The sequence below is a fragment of the Mauremys mutica genome, chromosome 7, assembly GCF_020497125.1.
Source record: "Mauremys mutica isolate MM-2020 ecotype Southern chromosome 7, ASM2049712v1, whole genome shotgun sequence".
Taxonomy (NCBI): domain Eukaryota; kingdom Metazoa; phylum Chordata; order Testudines; family Geoemydidae; genus Mauremys; species Mauremys mutica.
Window position 1 is genome coordinate 63,642,374 of NC_059078.1, and position 17,750 is coordinate 63,660,123.

The window sequence follows — 17,750 nt, forward strand, 5'->3', positions numbered from 1 at the left end:
CTAGGGGTCAGGGGACACCTGGCGGGAGTTGGTTTGGGACTGGGTGACTGACTGTATTGCACCCTGTTGTTAGGTGAAGCCGAAGCCACCGACCCGGCCTCTCCCCGAGCTGAGAAGCAAACAGGTGCGTCTCATCCTGGGTCCTCACATTGGCCTTTCTGCCCACTAGCCACTCAGCTATCACGTCACAAAAAGGGGATCTGCGTGCACACACCTCTGCGCCCTTGAGTGCAGTCACACACACCCTTCCCACCCCCCCAGCTCCATGACCAGTACTGAGGGCTCATGACGGTCTGATGGGGGGCAGCCCACATAAGAGCTGGTGGGCATTATCCAGGTGGCTGTGTGCCTGCCAGAGTCAACCCTTGAATGGGCAGCGTGGTGTGCTGGGCCTGTGGAGGGCAGAGGCAGGAGTACTGGGGTCAGCTTTGCTGCATCCACACCACTACAGTGACATGGCCTGACTATTCTGATAGCAGCAGTTACTGGGAGAACAGCCGACGCTGATCCCAAACGTTTCACATTAAAGAAATGCTCTTTGTTTTGCTCTTGCCAGCGTAAGGCTGATAAGCTGAATGGCTGTAGCATGGAGAGGACCAAATTGTCAGCTCTGCCTATCCCACCTGCCAAACCTGCTGCCCTGACGTGTCAATCCAGCCAGCCCCAGGTGAGCCCAGCTCTGTGTGTCTGCAATCAGATTGGCTATTGTGTTACCCAGTGGGGCTGGGGGGTTCCCTTTGCCTGGTGAGGCTCCCTGCTAGGTGCTGGGGTGTCTCACGCCCTGCTCCCTCATGGGCTAGTCAGGCTTTGTTTTGTTTTATAGTGGCTGAGCTGTTCCTCCCCGTCCTATGCAAGTGAGGGCACTGGGCTGGGCCAATGTGCCACGCTCGCTCAGTCACTGTCAGGATGGCTTTAGCAGCGTCCCAGGACTCAGCCCCCTCCATGGCTCCTCTCTTTCTGTTTTCCAGCAGGCTGCTTCCTTGAAGGTGGCACTGAAGCCTCCAGCTTCACGGAGATGACCCAGACTGTGGCGGCTGGGACAGCGAGGCGTGGCTGGCTCCAGCGTTTTGTCTAGAATGATTGAGCATTTCTGCTTCTTGCTTAATGGTACTCAACTCGCTTGGCAGAGTCTTCCTTCAAGGTGTTGAGTGTTTACATGAAATGCTTGACTCAGCTGTGCCTTAACACAGATGCTGTGGCTGCACAATATAGCAGGGCTGGCCAGCAATGGCTGCTTGGAGGCCGGGGGGGGGCGGCTCACACCAGCAGATGTAGGGAAACGTTCTCAGGTTTTTACTAGTGAAAATGCAAGGCCTTCCCAAAAGTACAAAGGAGGGACACACCTCTCAGAGTCCCCCTCTTCCCTCCCTGCAGGCATGGGGGGGGAGAAGTGGGGGGCCAGTTCCTATTTCCATGCCATGTATGATCTCTAGCAACGAGCCCAGCAGATCATTGTGTCATGGCAATGCACTGTCGAGACTACACATCCTAGCATGGAATGCGTCAGCTAGATCCAGGGGCCTAGCTCCAGTACTGCAGGCTGGCAGCTGTAATCTCTGCCCACTGCACACCCCCCCCCCCCCTTCTCTCCTGGAATCTTGTGGTGAACACGTAGCAAACATGCCTCACCCCTGTAGGTGATCCAATTCAGCAGTCAGGCTGGGGTTGTGGAAGGCCATTCTAGCAATGATCTCTTAGGTAAGAGATGGAACCTTAGTGCGGTCAGAGACTGTTTTTACCCAGCCCCTAGTGCCTGAGCCCAGCCAAATGGTTTTTCTGACAGCCACACAACCAGGAGCCTGGGCTGGCTGCCCAGCCCTCCACAGGGCCTCTCCTTACAGGCAGAACAACTGTGACAAGCTGCCAGCTCAATTCCCTCAATGTCTTAAGTGTCAGTTCCTACTATCTGCAGCACAAACCCTGGTATGACACTTTCCAGCCCCGTCCTTCCCCAGGATGAACTGGGACTCCTGCCTGGAGTTGGCATTTGGGGTCAGCAGTAGCCTCTCTCTCCCCAGCAGAGCTTTCTAAAGCTGCAGGCAGTGCAGTGCATTGGTGTGACCAGCTCCTGCCAATGCAGGAACCAGTGTTTTACAGTGCCCGGCGGGTAGCAGCTAGGATCCCAGAATTTCCTGCAGTAACTTGATGCCACAGTAATACATGCTGCACTGAGCAAACAGCCCCACCCACCCAGAGCACATCATGGTCAGCTGGTGTTTTCAGTAGGCCTGAAGCTTGTTTTGGGTTATTCTGTTGGCAGCCAGTGTATTTTATCATTTAAATTATTGTCTGAGTTATGGTCTGTCTGAAGGGCCAGTCTTAAAGGGTGTTTTTTTAAAATCATGTTAATTTAATACCTTTAATGTGACCTTTTCACTCAGCGTGGTGGTAAATCTGATGCTGCTCAGTTTGATGAGTTGAGTCAAAGGCAGTGGTAACAGTAAAAGTTGCAGGCCAGCTTGGTGCAGGGTGTTTCTATATGCTGGTTGGGGGAAGGGTTGAGCAGTGACTGCTAAGGTAGGTTGGACTCTCATGATCCCTTCCACACCTGCATGTGTCTTTGGAGAGCTTGGGGCACAGATCCAACCCCTAGTCTTTGTCTCCGTCATGGTCTGAGGGCTTTAGTCTAAACTCACATTGATTGTACTTTAGAGCACTGCTGTCCTAGGGCCCAACCCTGACTTCACAGGCTGTCACTGATTGCATGGGGGCCATAGGGCAGGAGAGGGTATCAACACACAGCATTGCCTGGTACTTTAGCAGTAGCAGCCATACAGTGGCTCTCCCCTCCATCAGTTACTGACAAAAGTTACAGATAAATCTGCTGCTCTGTGCCCCACCTGCAACTGGGCAGATTCTTCACTTGTCCAGCAGCCCAGGGTAGGCCTGTGCTCACAGGAGGAAGGCTGCATCTCTCTCTTCAATACACAGGTATTTAAGCTTCTAACTTCATCTAGTTTCCATGGAAGGCAGGGGAGTCTAAATGTCTTTAGGGGCTCCATTTTTCAGCAGTGAGAAAGCACTGCAGATAGTGCCTCTCCGCACCCAGCCATGGATGTGGCCCTCTGCTGTCCTGAACTAAACAAAACAGGTTTGGTTTTTCAGCAGCTGTAGAAGGTAGGACTAAGAATGGGAGTGAGCAGGAACTAGGGCTTCGTGTAAATGAACTTGGACTGACCAGGAGGGAGATTGAGGCTGCTCTCCTACTCCTTAGCCTTAACCCCTTTGCAGTCCCCCTGGCCTCCACCCTTCACTCAGAGACAGGAGAGGCTAAGCTCCCGGCAGCCTCCTTGCCTTAACACCAGTGACAAGGAGGGCCCCATGCTGGCCACAGCCGCTCAGGAGCAGGGTTATGTTACTCCAATTTGATGCAAGGCAGCCTGGGCTCTATCCCCTTGCCCTGGTGCATGTACAGAGCAGATGGTCTTGGAGCTGTGGGAGGATGGATGCATGTGTAACAGCTGTGACTGCATGGCAGGTAACGATTCTCCACATGGCCCTCACTGCTCCACCCTCCTAGAGCCCGCCAGTGGGGAGTGCTAGGTCTGGAGCAGCCCTGAGCTTGGGGAATCTTTCCCTCTGAGACCCTCACCCCCAACCAGAGGTCCCACAACAGCCTCTAGCTGCAGCAGGAGAGCAGGGGCTGAAGGTAGGTGTTGGGCTATACAGCTGCTGTGTGCTATCAAAGACACTCAGGGAGTATTCCAATAGGGAAACCTAGACAGGCTGGAAAATGGGGGTGGCTGATTTGTTCATGCTTTTTGTGCTGAGCTGGGTCTTCCCCTGAGTTTGCAGAGGGTGAGACCACAGCTGCCTGCTTTCACATGACTCTGAACTCTGGTGGAAATGCTGGGTGGGAGACATGGTAAGAGGCAGCCTAGTCCCAGTACAGGCAGGAGGATGAGGGCAAGGCAGCCACTCAATACATGGTATCAAAATAATTTTATTCTTATCCAAAAAATTAACATTTTGCCATATAAATTGTGAATAATTTTTAAAAAAGTAAATTCCCCAGAAGGTTGTCCAGGTCCCAGGGCACACCCACCCTCAGACACAGTCCAGCAGCTTGTGGAGGGAAAGTTGTTTATGATCTCAAAACATTAACACTTCAAAATTCATTTTCAAACAAGTAATTTCCAGCCCATGAGACCTGTAAGAATTCAAACTGTAATGCACAATGCTGATCAAGCCAACTGTCTCACTTATGACCAGCATGTCATGGACAGTATTTTAGAGTAGGTAAAAGTGATCAGAATGTGGAGCCTAAAACATTGGTTAAGAAAACAGGAGATTTCTGTCTAGTGCAGCAAGTACTGATCAAGTATTGCCAAGGGACAATGAACCCTTGGGACCATCCTCAAGCTCTCCTTCAAGAGAAATGTACAAAAAGCAGAATGCACCAAGCAAGGGAGCGTGAGTAGCTGATGCACACATTCCAAGCCAGATAAAGAGCACATCTAAAGCCCAGCTGGGCTGTACAGGCCAAGTCCAGCCTGCAGCTCCCTCCTTGGCAGCAGACTGAGGCCCCAAGTGAACAGAAGTTTGGGAGGATCATTACTGCCCAGGGAGCACCTGCCCTCTTGAAGAGAAGGGGGTGTTTTCTGTAGGCACCCTGAGTCTACCATCACCCATTGGCTGTAGAGCCAGCCATGCACTTTTGTGCACTGTTGCCTGCCTCCTGGAGCTGGAGAAGTGGGCCGCTTACAGCAACGGATAGGCCTTGTACACCCAGCCACCCGAGAGAGTGCAGGGTACGCCCTCATCCCTTAGACACCAAGCTCCCACTCGGCCTCAGGCAGTGACAACTCTGTTGGGCACAGAACCCTGCTCACAGCTGCCAAGCACCAGTGCCTGCAGCAGACTTTCAAACAGCTGGAGCAGATGCTTGTTCAGTCAGAGCTTGTAGGGTTTGTACTTGTGACCTTGCTCTCCTGCCACAGTGCAGGTCCCCCCGCACCAAGAAATGAAGGTTAGTGTAGCCCACAGCTGGAAAACTGGACAGCTCAGAACTTGGACTGGGGCACAGAGACCTTAAAAGCAGATGCTTGGCCCTTGGCTGGGATGCTGATACCAAGCTATTAGCTGATGGGTGCTTAGCAGCCTGGGGAAATAGGAGGGCACAGAGAGTGATTCCCTGGGGACAGAGTCAAAGATGTCAACCAGTCTAATCTCCTGCTAGCCAGCAGTCTCAGCAGGGGCCTGAGCCAGACTAAACTCCCCTCTCAGCCCTGGGGCAGCAAGAGAGACATTTGGCCTGGGCAGAGGAGAGATGATGAGGGCTCAAGCACACTGCAGCCAGCACCTGTTGCCAACAGGGGACACCCCCTCCCCCACACACACCAATTTTGGCCTGAGCCCAAGAAGTGATGTCTAAGTGAACTGATTTGTGTGAACAAGGAGAGGCAAAGCCTGAGCAACTTGCACCCCCTTTCTCACATGGCCTATTCTTCAGCCCTGCATTAAGGGGTTTGCCATTGTCCGACATTTGGCTACAAACACTCCTGGCTTGAGCCACATGTCAGGAACTGGCCACGGGGAGGAGGGTTACATAGGAAGTATGGATCAGGATGGAGGCAGGTCAGACAAGCCTCTCCCTTCTAAGGATTCTTCCATTCCAGCAGCCTTGTTTGCAACCTGGACATTGGACAGGACAGCTACTTTAGCCAATAGCAGTTAATTGGCTGAGGCCATGAGCACCGGACAGTGACTGTCCTTAATCCAGGCATAGCAGGGAGCAGGAACTGGTTACTCCTCAAAGCCATCTCTAGACGGCAGTGCCCAGTACAGTGTGGGAGACTGGAAACTGTCCCCATTTTAAGCTGAAGGAAATCTCTCAATCAGGCAGAATCTTTCTAAATGCAAGAAACTAAGTTTAAACCATCATCACCACTGACATCACCCTGAACAGCATGACCTGTCCTATGACCCATTCTATCTTGGTAGTCTCCTCCCCCGTCACCTCATCCCCCTTACACAAATGCAGAAGATGGCTACAAAATCAATTTCTTGCTTCATCGCTGACTCCATCTCACCCAGTCTGCCCCTCCACTATCTCCCATTTCATTACCACATCTAAGATAAGCTCGTCTGCCCTATTAAAGGCCCTTCCTGACCAGTCCTCACTCCAAGCCACTGATTCAGTTATCTTTTACTGCCACTTGGTCCAATCTTCTTCCTGGCCAGTCCTTGCATAGGAGTACCTCCCCAGGACCACCTGCAGCCACTACAGCACTTTCCCTCCAATCTCGGCTCTGCCGGGTGGCCTCTGCAGCACTCGTCAAGGGTGAGACATTAAGTGTGCTGTGGCTGCTGGTCATTACAGCAGGGGGCTCAGGGCCATCTCACCTAGCAGACCAATAATAGAGCAGGCGAGTTCTCCCTGGCCAGGATGCAGATTCAGAGGCTGCTATTTCAAACTCTCTGACAAGTCCACCTGGCCACAGGCTGCTTGGCATCCCTGGCTTCTCTCCACGAGATGCTGGAACTGCCAGGGGGCTGTTGGCAGGACTGTGCCATTCAACTCAGCGTGGAGCCAGCAGGGTGGGATGAGCATGTAGACTCCAGTTCTGGTGGATGAGCCTGCTCTTCTCCCACCCTATCACAGTGGGGCAAGGGGCCAATGGCACAATGGTAACATTCATTTGTCCTCACCCCAGAAGCTGCAGGAGTGCACAAACTCCCAGCCAAGATGAAGTGCCGTCTCTGCTGCTGCCTGGCTCCAGGTGGCTGCATGGCATTTTAATCCTCAGGTGGCTAATTGTTCCTTGGTTCCCACCTTAGCTGGGCTCTAAGAGACTGGCAAAGCAAATGCTGACAGCCCAGTGCACAGGGCCTTCCCTTCCTATGGGCACTAACTTGAAAATATCTGGGCAAGAGAATACTCTAGCTGCAGCAACTAAATGGGAGCCAGGGGGTGCACCCCAACAGCTGACAAGCCAACAGCAAAGTGTATGCAGAGCAACAGGTCTGTAAAGCACACAGTGTATTCATGCTGGGACACATCCTCCAAGAGACACATGCTGCACTCCGGCTGAACAAAGCAAAGGCAGAAATGCTGCAGAAGGGGCAGTGGGTTGAGAACAATAGCTAGCTCTGGTGAGAATCACATGCTGTAAAGTAGAAAGGGGGCATCGGTCCCCCAGGGGAGCGAGGCAGCACAGCATGGGAGCAATGCTTAGGAGAGAATAGCCGTTTGGACACATGAGATCTGCAGACACGAGGAAGAACAGAAATGCCAGAAGCAAAGCTCCAAGCCTCAGGCCCTGTCCACATACAAATTGTACCACACTCACAGTAAGACAGAGCAGGTCAACTCCCTGAGTGTGGCCACAACTATACCCAGACAAAGGAGGTTGGGGTGGTATTGATAGTCCTGCAGAGGAAGGGGAACCTTCACAGCAGTGTAACAGTGCCCACAAGAGGGCTCACACTCATTTAACTATTTCAACTGGGGAAACACTCCCCCTCACCGCCTCAAGTAAAATAGTTAAATCGGCACAAAATCAGTGTGTGGGCCAGTCCCTGGTGAGAGCCCTGTGCCCACTCAGGAGGCCATCAGCAGGTGCTAAGGCATATTCGGGTTTTTAAACCTTGAACTGAATACTTCAGAGAACAAGGTAAATTATTAGCATTCAGGAAAAAATACAGAGCACGTTCCCAGATAAGGTCCAAGCCCCAGCTCTGGTCCCCTCCCCAGGCAAGCCCCAGCTCCATGCTCAACTGCAGGGCAAGATGCAGGTAGCCAGCATCTCTGGGAAGCACTCACAGGGCTGAGTTGGCTGGTGCAGCCCATCGAGCCAGCAGGGTGGGACAAGCACGTAGACTCCAATTCTGGTGGATGAGGCTGCTCTTTTCCCACCTTAGAGCGGGGTCAGGGCTAGATGGAAGGCAAGACATTCTGGAACCAATCCCAGTGATCTAAGCCCCACCCCTTCACACACACTCCAGAACTTAAAAAGGAAGTGTCTACACAACAGTATGTGAAATACCACCTGAACAGTGGCCCTACCATTGGAAAGGAGGGGAGGGGAGGAGACTACACCAAGCACAGTTAGGAATTCCCCCCACCCTAGGACAGTGGGTCAAGCGGCAGACAGCAGATGCAGCACAGTATCCCCAGCATGGGGCTTCCTTCCTGCGCTGCTAGCAGGCAGCGTCCCAAGAAGCAGCGCTGCTCAGTTGAGGACATTACAGATGGTCAAAAATGCTGACAGACAATGGGTTGGGCGACAGGAGCTGTTCACACTGAGCACCTGCTCTCTGGGGAAGCGACAGTACTTCATTCAAAAACAGAACGCCTCCAAATTAAACGACTCCAGTCGGGAGCTGCTGCTGCAGAGCTCCCACCGCAGAAGCTCAGCTGCCTGATGCTGGCACCCTGGGCAAAGCTGCAGAAGTGGTGGAGCAAGACTGAGCTGAAGCAGCAGGTTGAGCCCATTCCTTGCTTGGAGGCAGAATGAACACTGGGCCAACCCAGCACCAGAGAGGGGGCAGCAGGACAGCCAACTGAGAGTGAGTGAGTGTGTGTGTGTGAGAGAGAGACTTTGCCACAGGCCTAGGAGCGCTGTCTCCTGCATCTGCACTTGCTCTCCTCCCTTTGTCTGCCAGATGCAGAGGTAGCAGCCTCCCAGGGTGAGGATGCAAAGCTAACTGGAAGGAGGCTGGGGGGGTGGGGTGGCAGAGGTGTATGTGGCCAGGGCAGATTTCACAAGTCTGTCCCCTTGTCCTCAGTACCTGGCGCCTTATGCTGCGTGCTCCTCAATCCTCATCTTTGGATGGGAGGAGACAGAGCCCAGCTAGCACAGCATTACCTTTATAGAGTAGTGCCGAGTTCACAGCAGTTAGTGTTGCTAGCTACAGAAAGGACTAGAGCTATATGGTTCCTATTAAAAGAAAAATTAAAAAAAATCTACTTGCCACCATAACCATCCTAGCTGGGCTTCTAGACCTCTGGCATCTAGGGAGCTGAGCAGGTGTGCATGGTGAGGCACGACCCAGATGAAAGTTAGTAGCATTTTACAAGAAGAAATTAAGTTTACATCTAGATGAGTGACAGGCCTAAGAGCAGTATGAGGGAGGTTAACGAGTCGGTCCAGCCTCAGGGTGTGGGCAGCAAAACGACCAGGCTTTCCATCCCACTCGCCCAGCACCCTCGAGGGCCCCTAGGCCAAATCTCCGGCCACAAGGGTATTGCAGAACACAGGCCTTCTAAAGAACTGCACCTCCTGCAGAAGGCTCCCTGGCTTCTGTCCTTTAATATTCCAGTATAGGCAGGTTTAAGTACAGGATTGTCCCTCATTCGGAAGCACCAGCTCAAACAGGGAGTGAGAAAGGGGAAAGGCAGAGCCCTCAACACAGCTGTTGCTTAAAGAAATCAACCCAATTGTCACATCTGTGTAGAAAGAGGCTGTGTGTGCTGTGTCCGCCCCACTGGGGCATGGCAGAGGGCAGGCAACGCCCCTGTAGCACACTAGGGAGGACGCTGGTCTGCATGATGCAGCCCCTTCTTCCAGAGCTTGCTGAAGCTTTTCCACCTCTTGCATCAGCCTGTGCTCTCTGGTTTTTTGAGGTGGCTTTCCCCAGAGAGTGCAGGATCCTCCTTTGAAAGGAGGCTGGCTTCTGGCACAGTCCTCACAGCCACATGTTTGAAGGTGCAGGAATCCCAAAACATGCTGGGGATGCTGTTACCAAAATACAGCTTGCTGTTGGCAGCGATGGCCTGATACTTCTTCAGCTCCAGATATGCTGGTGTGAGTTTCAGCTATACAGAGTGAGAGAGCAGATCCCATAAGAGGCAACGTTCTCATGCAGACATCACTGGATTTATCCCCACAGGTCCCCTCTCACCCCACACCCAGCAACAGGGGTTTGTGGTCAAGATTTAAAACCCTGCATCAGAAAACTGAATTGATATCAGATAAATCAAACCTTCCCATATCACTCACCATTTGGAGCCCTCCCCTTCCTCGGTGGAGCAAAGAGACTAAGCAAGTCTAAGCTTTGGGTCACTTTGTTCCAAACACTCCCCATACCTTGTTAGAGTCAGCCATTTTCCGAGCCGTGTAATAGTCTGCATCAGCTTTTGTTCTCTCTCTTGCTAGCAAAACAGCATCTAACAGCAAGAGACAGTCAAACAGAACAGAGCATTAGAACTGCAATAGCAACATTACTACAGGCCCCCTGGGACTGTGACGTAAGGCGATCACTGGCTGTGCCTGGTCACAGCCAGGCTGAGCAACACACCTCAGGCAATGAAGAGCTGGCGGAAAACACTCGGGGAAAATTCACCCTCACAGTTAAGAGCTACAGTTGTGTGAGGTTTATTATTTGCACTGTGATAGCACCTAGGATCCCCAGGCTGAGGTTTCTCCTCCACCCATAGTTACTGGAGGTGCAGGGGTGCCTCTTGGAGATCTTGTGCTAACAGCTAGCGTGGGGGGGCGGGGAAGGGTAGGGGGAGAGGAGAAGTGTCACTACTCAAGCTCCAGTTACCTTCAATCTCCGAAATTCTCTTCTCTACTTCCTTCTCCATAAGCTTCTGTCGATAATGAATCTTGGCCACCTCAGCCGCCTTCTCAGCTTCTGCAATTACAAACAGCAGCTCAGACAATACCAGCTCAAGCACCTGTGGCCACAGCATCCCAGCTCAGTCATGTGGACAGTAGTTTTGAATGGACTGCACTGGATGTGATTGCTGATGGTAACAGGCTCAGTACCAGGTTATCCCTACAGCTCACTTCTTCCATCCCCTCAAGGTGCTTCACAAATTAACAGTGTTGCATTTGGGTGACACGATCAGGAAACACAACAGTGATGGGTTGTAGCACCACAGTAATTCCATCACCTTTCACGCGGGTAGTGCTACCAGTAACTTATGGCCTACAAACTTCCTTGGTGTGGAGACATTCAGCCTGCAGAGCTCAGCCACTTTCACCAGGACAGCTTGTGACTCCAGTCCGCAGGACTGATCTGGCTTACAAGTGTCCCCAGTGCAGTACACAGACCCATCCCGAATGCCCTTACAATGTACTGAAAACAAACTGTTTAGTGATGCAATGCGCACACCTTGGGTGCCAAACAACTAAGAACTTCATTTCAAAAGGAACATCTCCAAGTTCTAAGCAGCTTCCAAGAGAGGGGTGTTGAGAACTCTAGCGAGCTTCTAAGTCCCTGTCCTGCACCACAATGCAGCACTTTACAAAAGGGAATCATTCATGGAGGTGGAATATGCTCCCTGAACTAGAGTTGGACAGGGCCACTGGGGCTGCTCTCACTTCCTTTCCAAAAGGGCCAGGCAATACTCCGTGACCCCCAGGAGTAGGCCCTTGGGTTTACAACCCCTCTGAAAGATGGCCCCTCCATCAGCACAGCATCCCTAACGCCACATGGGGGACTGGGGTCAGCACAACACAAATTGCATTGACATGACGAGAGACTAGACCTACCAAAGTTAAACAAATGGCTTCATAGGATAATGTGCTTCTGCACCATGTGTCCACTGGGCAATAACAGGCCCCACTGTATCATCGAATGGTCAGAAGCAGCATCACCACAAAAACTGGTAGCCAGTGCACCGACTGCTGCAGGGCACAATACGTCCTTGCAATGAGGTGCTCAGAGGTCTGCTGTCCCCAGTGAGGGAGTCAGTGCTGATTCAGAGGGAGGAGCCTCATCTACTGAATCATCAGCTGCAGGATTTACCCTGGATGTCTCCCACCTGACTAGTGACCTAGCCTGTTCCTGCTTGGCTAAGGACAGCAGACTGTCAAAAGGGCCTAGCTGGGATGTTCTGCCCTAGTCCACTCCAGTAAATAGCTTGTGAGAAGATGAAATCTGAAGACACTAGCCCTTGGAAGTGCTTGTGTGTCAATGACTCTTCAACATACCTATGAGCGCCTTCTTCCTCTCCGTCTCCGCCTCCTTCTCCACAACCTTTTGCTTCTGTGCTACTACGAGCAGTTTGGTCTTTTCAGCCTCCCTGCACCACAAAACAGTTTGCAAGTGAGCCTTCAGGGTGTAGATTTAGAATAAACACAGCCCGCAATGTCACCATCCCAAAGGGGAGCAGTTGAGTGCAGGTGGGATAGACACGGAGTTGCAGATACAGAACAACCAGACAGCATACAGACGAGTATGCCTGGGGGATATAGGGTGAACTGCAGGTTTACTTTACTTGTTAAAAACTCCAATAAACTGGGTGCAGAATTGGAGCAGCTCGCTTGCGTATTTGGGATTTTGCTTTTGCTCCTTGGCTTTTTTGTGCTGCCCTTAACTGGTGGTCGCTGTGTTACCACAGGCTGCCCTTGGAGTCCAATGTGGAAGTTAATCTCTTAATATTCATCATTTAAATCAGAATCCAGTTAGAGGGATTTACTCCACGAGACACAACTGGAGGCCAGCTGACTGCTTGAGCAAAGGGGAGGTTCATAGAATATCAGGGTTGGAAGAGACCTCAGGAGATCATCTAGTCCAACCCCCTGCTCAAAGCAGGACCAATCCCCAGACCCCTAAATGGCCTCCTCAAGGATTGAACTCCCAACCCTGGGTTTAGCAGGCCAATGCTCAAACCACTGAGCTATCCCTCCCCCCTTGCCCAGTACAAGCTTAGCAAGGGAAGGAGGAGTTACTGTTTTAAAGATGGCCCTGAATGGTCCTCTGCACATGGGAGCCTCATTACATGGAAGCACTGAATTCATGAAAGGGATGGAGTGCAGAAATACCTGCCCTCTGCACCTACAATGATCTAGGGCATCAGCCAGAAGAGTCTGACGCTGTATCCTGCATGAGAAAGTCTTGCTGCCAATCCTGAACCAAACAGCAAGGGTGGCTTGTAATTGACATGACTTATGGGTGGGGATTGCTAGGAAGTGTATCCTAGACCACTGCAGGCTTTACGGATCAAAGACCTGCACCTAGAAACAGGCAGCCAGTACCTGGGACAGGGCACTGAGCTTAAACAAGTACTCTGCTCAAATGACAAGCTACTGCATTCTGCACTAGCTAGAGCACCACACGGCTTTTCCGGGACAGCTCCAAGGTAGAGCACACTGCAGTGATAGAGCCTCTGCGCCGGAAGGGTCAGTTACCCTGGAAAAGATGCTTGCAGCTGTGCCACCATTGTCACCTAGGAAGCAAAACAGCCAAGGCTCCCTAACGACCCCAAGACTAAACCATGTCCTGACAACAAGAGGACAACACCTCTTCAGTAGAGGGTACTCTCTATTCCTGGCTTTCAGATGTGAACCTGGGCAAATCAGCATCATATCCGTGGAGCCAAAGCCAGTTAGCTCCCTTCCAAGATAACCTGCTTCAACTCTCCACTCCACTATTCTACCAAAAAGACAGCATTCTACCCTGTGTGAGGACCTATGATGTCACTGCTTTGCATTCTTGTGCTCTCTGCTAGCTGTGGTAGATGCAATTAACAGCCGGCCCAAGCACTGAGTATATTCCTGCTAACACGAGCCAAGGAAATGGAAGAGCTTTCATTGTTTGAAGATGCACATGAAAGGGGAGAGAAGTTCAAAATGTTAGAGATCTGCAAAGGGCACAAACATTGGTTAAGAATAAAGCAGCTGACCCAAAATATTAAAACAGAATTTAAACTCAGGAACTTCACCATGCACTGAACTTTTCCTGACCCCAATAAGGTGTCTACAAGCAAGCTAAGCTGCATCCACATGGCACAGACAGCTACTCTGGCTGTCTGAGGGACCTCCATGCAACGCTCTTACTGGAGTTCGGGGCAGTGACACAGAAAACCTGACGAGCTTAGAGGACAAGAGATCTGTGGCCAATTAAGGAGCTTCTCTTAAGGGGAGGCCAAGCAGTCCTCTGCTTCAAAGGATGGTGGTTAGAACACAGGATTCACACCAGGATCATGGGCCCAGGAGTTTTAAGAAGGGGGCACAGATGGACCCAGGGGAAGATCAGGTTCCAGGGCTGATTATTGGGACTCCTCTAAAGGTGTTCACACTAAACATTCAGGCTAGCTGTCATCTCATGCGTTGGTTCAGAGCCCCAGCCTGCCCTCACCATGAGCTTGTTGTTCTCTGAGGATTCTGAGGATCCCTGTGACACAGGCTGCTGGAGTGGAAGGATAGTCTGGTGGTGAAGAAAGTGGTTCCCAAACTTTTTACTAACAACACCCGCCATCTGCCTTAGCTATTAAGGCATTTGTTCAAGACTCAGGAGAGTGGGGCTTGGTTCCTGGCTCTGCCAGACTCCATGGATCTCAGTTCCCATCTGTACGTTGGGGATAACAGCACTGCCCAACTTTCCTGAGGGTCTGTGAAGATAACAATGAATGTTTGCAAGGTGCTCAAAGATGGCCCTGGTGATGGGAGCACAAAGGCAGAGCACATATGTAGCACTGCCAACCCCAGATTATCAAAAGTTACAAGTCAGATCTCAAAAAGTCTTGAGATTTCATTTAAAAATATTGACCTGTTTTCACTAATAAGTTTTGGGTTTATTTGCAGTCCAATACCTTAGCCTACAGGGCTGCATCAGAGTCACATTATCAAGCTTTCCTTCACAACCACAAATGCTAGAAACTTACTTTTTGGTAATTAAGCCAAAATTCTCATGTGATCACATGACTCCAGTAGCTGGGGCTTGATAGAAAACAGCAATCATAAGACTTGTGATACAATTGCAAAAGTGGGCAACACTGCCAAGTCACCCTATCCTGCCATGACATGGACAGCGTGCTGGTCCCCAGGGGAGCACAGCCCACAGCCAGATAAAGCCTCCACCTGGCCTTGTTACACAGATGGGAACATGGTTCGCGTAATGACTGGCACGTGTGTTGGGTGCAAGAACTGTCGTCCAACATTCTCCTACCCATGCCTGGGATTAAGCACCTCGCTTATTCTATTGCTCCTGCTGTCTTTACATTCTGCTTGGCCTTGTGTATCTTTGCTCTCCTTATTTCAGCCACCTAACCCCTTTCTGGAGGCAATTTCCTGGGTTCATCTATTTCCCACCATCCCAGCACCAGTGCCCACCAGCAGCAAAGACTGCCCTTGTGTAGCTGCTGCAGACAGACACCACCCACCTCCAAGCAGGGGCAGCAGATTGAGTGTTAACTATGATGGGAAGTTTAACTTCATGCTATAGACTAGCTAACGTGAACCCTGAATGGCTCCCATGCCTCAGCTCTGCACCCAACAGTGCCTCTGGGAAAAGGACAGCATGCAGGGGAAACTGCAGTGTGATCCTCCCTCAGAGTCCCGAGGGAATTTCTAGAAAGCAGGCTCCTGCATGGACAGTATCAGATGGGTAACACTTGAGTCTGCTAAACCCTCCCAGACAAGTTCCAGGGAGCTTTGTGATGGCTGGAGTTGCAATCTGCACAGAAACAAGTAGAGACCAGTTCTGCATCACCATCCACCTACCGATACCTTCATGGCAAGCAGGCTGCGCTGGGTTTACAGCTCCTTTAGTTTTCCACACACGGGCGGGGTGGGGGGAGGAAGGGGAGGCAAACGAGCCATTGCCAGGGCTCTCTCCTCTGGTCCTGCAGCAGCTGCTAATGGTTTGGAAAATGATGCACCAACCAGGAAGGCAAAAAAGCCAGTTCAAATTTCACCTCCAATGAAATTGGGGAGGGGGAATTTCTCTCCTCAGAGGAACAGGAGAGAAGAATGAGAAGAACCCCACTTTGCTTCACCTGAGTCCTTGGCAATCTCTATTTACATCTGAACCAGTGGCCCCGTAAAGCCAATCTGGCCTTTCCTCCCGCCAGGGAAAGGACACTCACAAAGCATGCTCAGCAGATACAGCTTTCAGCACACTGCTGCACTGAGATAGTGACCTTACAGAAGCGCCCAGTCTAAATCAATACATACGAAACCACTAGAGCTTTGCTGAGATCAGTTCTGTTACCCATGGGTAGGGAAGGAGATCATTCCTCGAATGTCTTTGCCTGCTGCCAGCAGGAGTTAAGTTCTAGCAACAGAAGAGGAAGAGCCTCTTCCTCTAGTCAATTCCACGGAATTTCTCCATAACCCCACAGAGAGGAATAAGAAGCTTGGACCCCAACATGCGGTCCTGGGCACCAACTGCCCACCACTCCCCCTGAGATCACATTCTGGGATTGTTACACACCCTAGTTGGTGTAAGCAGCATGAACCTGCTAAACAATGGGATCTGCTGTGCAATTACTCACATTAGTTCGAAGTTTCTTCGAATGGCTTCCGGGATTTTGGGCTTTGTAACACGCACAGCCTGAAAAAGAAGCCAAATGCATTTAAAAACAGACTCTCTACAATTAGAACTGCACAGCTGGGAAACCACCTGCAAGAAATCAATTTATTCTGGTAAAATAACCTGATCCAGGCAGTGCCATCTAGTAGAGAAAGCTCTAAATCTCATGCCAGCAGCACTTAGACGCTGGACATCACTATGTGAGCTTCAGAAAGTGACTTGCGGGTTGGTGGTTCCATTCAGCTTCTCTGTTCCTGTCCTACAACAAGTCGTCACTGAGAATAGCGTATCTCCACCTATGTGCAAAAGGTCACCCCCTTTGAACCCCTCCACTGTCTCCCTGTTTCTCTGCCTCTTTTTGAGCTGCCTTCATACACACTGGTGTATGGTCTGCCAAGCCATCCTGCTCTTCTCATTGTATTCCCTCTTCAGAACTCCCCTCCCCAACAAAGCCAACTGGAAGGGAGTCAGCAACATTCACACGTGTAACTCTTATCCTTCAGAAAAAACCAAAAGAGCAAGACAGCGTGATTGTACACAGGCAGCTCTCCAAGAACAGTTACTAGAAAGTAACGTTTCACTCCTTTAAGGGCCTCTGTTCATTCCTCTTTTGGGAGATTAGCAAGCAGAGCTCCACCAGGTCCTTAGCTAAATATGGATGACAGCACAGCTCTCCCAGACTCAGCACTGGAGCATGGTGGAAATCTGAGACTAGCATCTGATGAAAACGTGTACCGAAATCCAAGCTGCTGCTGTGCAAGTCTCCAGCAGGGGAACGTGCCTAAGGCAGATCACTGGAGTGGGTCTTTAAACCATGGGGTACTGGTTCCCTAGCTAAGATATATGAATGTTCTAGTCATCTCCTAACCCAGTGCAGAGTCTGTTCAACAATGGGTTCCTCCACGGTATCTCTCCTTATATGCTACAAATAACCTAATGCATTTTCTAAAGGATTTGGTCTTTTCCAGGTAACAGAACACCCTCTTTACATCTGTATGGATACAGAGCTGCCCTTGGATAGGAATGAGGCCTGGGGAAGAACATAGGGAGGGAAATGCATTGAGATAAGAGAGACCATCTTAGGCATGAAGCTGGGATGGGGCCTTATGGTGAACCACAGTGTAAGGGGGAGTGGCCATGAAAACAGAGAGCTCACTCCCCTGCCTAGCACATGTAATTTCAGCCTAGAAAGCTACAAGCCATTGTACATAAAGGGCTCTATTAAAAATCCTGATGTAACCGTAGCCAAGTGAGCACATGGCTTCAATGACACAGGATACAGAATAATGGGCAAGTTGCACAGTAAGACACTTTAAAATGCAATGCTATCTGGGAAAGGACTGAAACTGCCAGGCAGGACTCGAGATGAAGTGTGCTTGGTTTACAAGTTAAACAACGTGGCTTCTAACTGCAGGACCTGCAAACTCAGTTTGGGCTCAGTCAAGCTGGCTGCCTTCCAATTCCTAACAAGTAACAAAGATCTTGCAGGCCGAGAGCTATCCTCGGTTGTCTTCAATAGGATAGCATGTGTCTGAGAACAG

At 50.9% G+C, this 17,750-nt stretch overlaps 2 protein-coding genes across 3 annotated transcripts in view; one reads left to right on the forward strand and one right to left on the reverse strand.

The window, feature by feature from the left end:
- The window catches only part of ADAM8 (ADAM metallopeptidase domain 8), a 91,302-nt gene extending 87,369 nt beyond the window's left edge, over positions 1-3,933 (forward strand). Inside the window, exons 23-25 of the mRNA XM_045023162.1 lie at positions 74-124; positions 557-667; positions 969-3,933. Of these exons, the coding sequence (XP_044879097.1) occupies positions 74-124; positions 557-667; positions 969-1,019 (213 nt within the window). The 3' untranslated portion in view covers positions 1,020-3,933. The remainder of the gene's footprint in view (positions 1-73; positions 125-556; positions 668-968) is intronic.
- Positions 3,926-17,750, reverse strand: part of LOC123373907 (erlin-1-like) — a 65,761-nt gene continuing 51,936 nt past the window's right edge. For both annotated transcript variants that reach the window (XM_045023164.1, XM_045023163.1), the window contains exons 8-12: positions 16,172-16,230; positions 11,886-11,977; positions 10,492-10,581; positions 10,032-10,111; positions 3,926-9,760 (exon numbers count right to left, since the gene is read on the reverse strand). In XM_045023164.1, the coding sequence (XP_044879099.1) occupies positions 9,542-9,760; positions 10,032-10,111; positions 10,492-10,581; positions 11,886-11,977; positions 16,172-16,230 (540 nt within the window). In that variant the 3' untranslated portion in view covers positions 3,926-9,541. The remainder of the gene's footprint in view (positions 9,761-10,031; positions 10,112-10,491; positions 10,582-11,885; positions 11,978-16,171; positions 16,231-17,750) is intronic.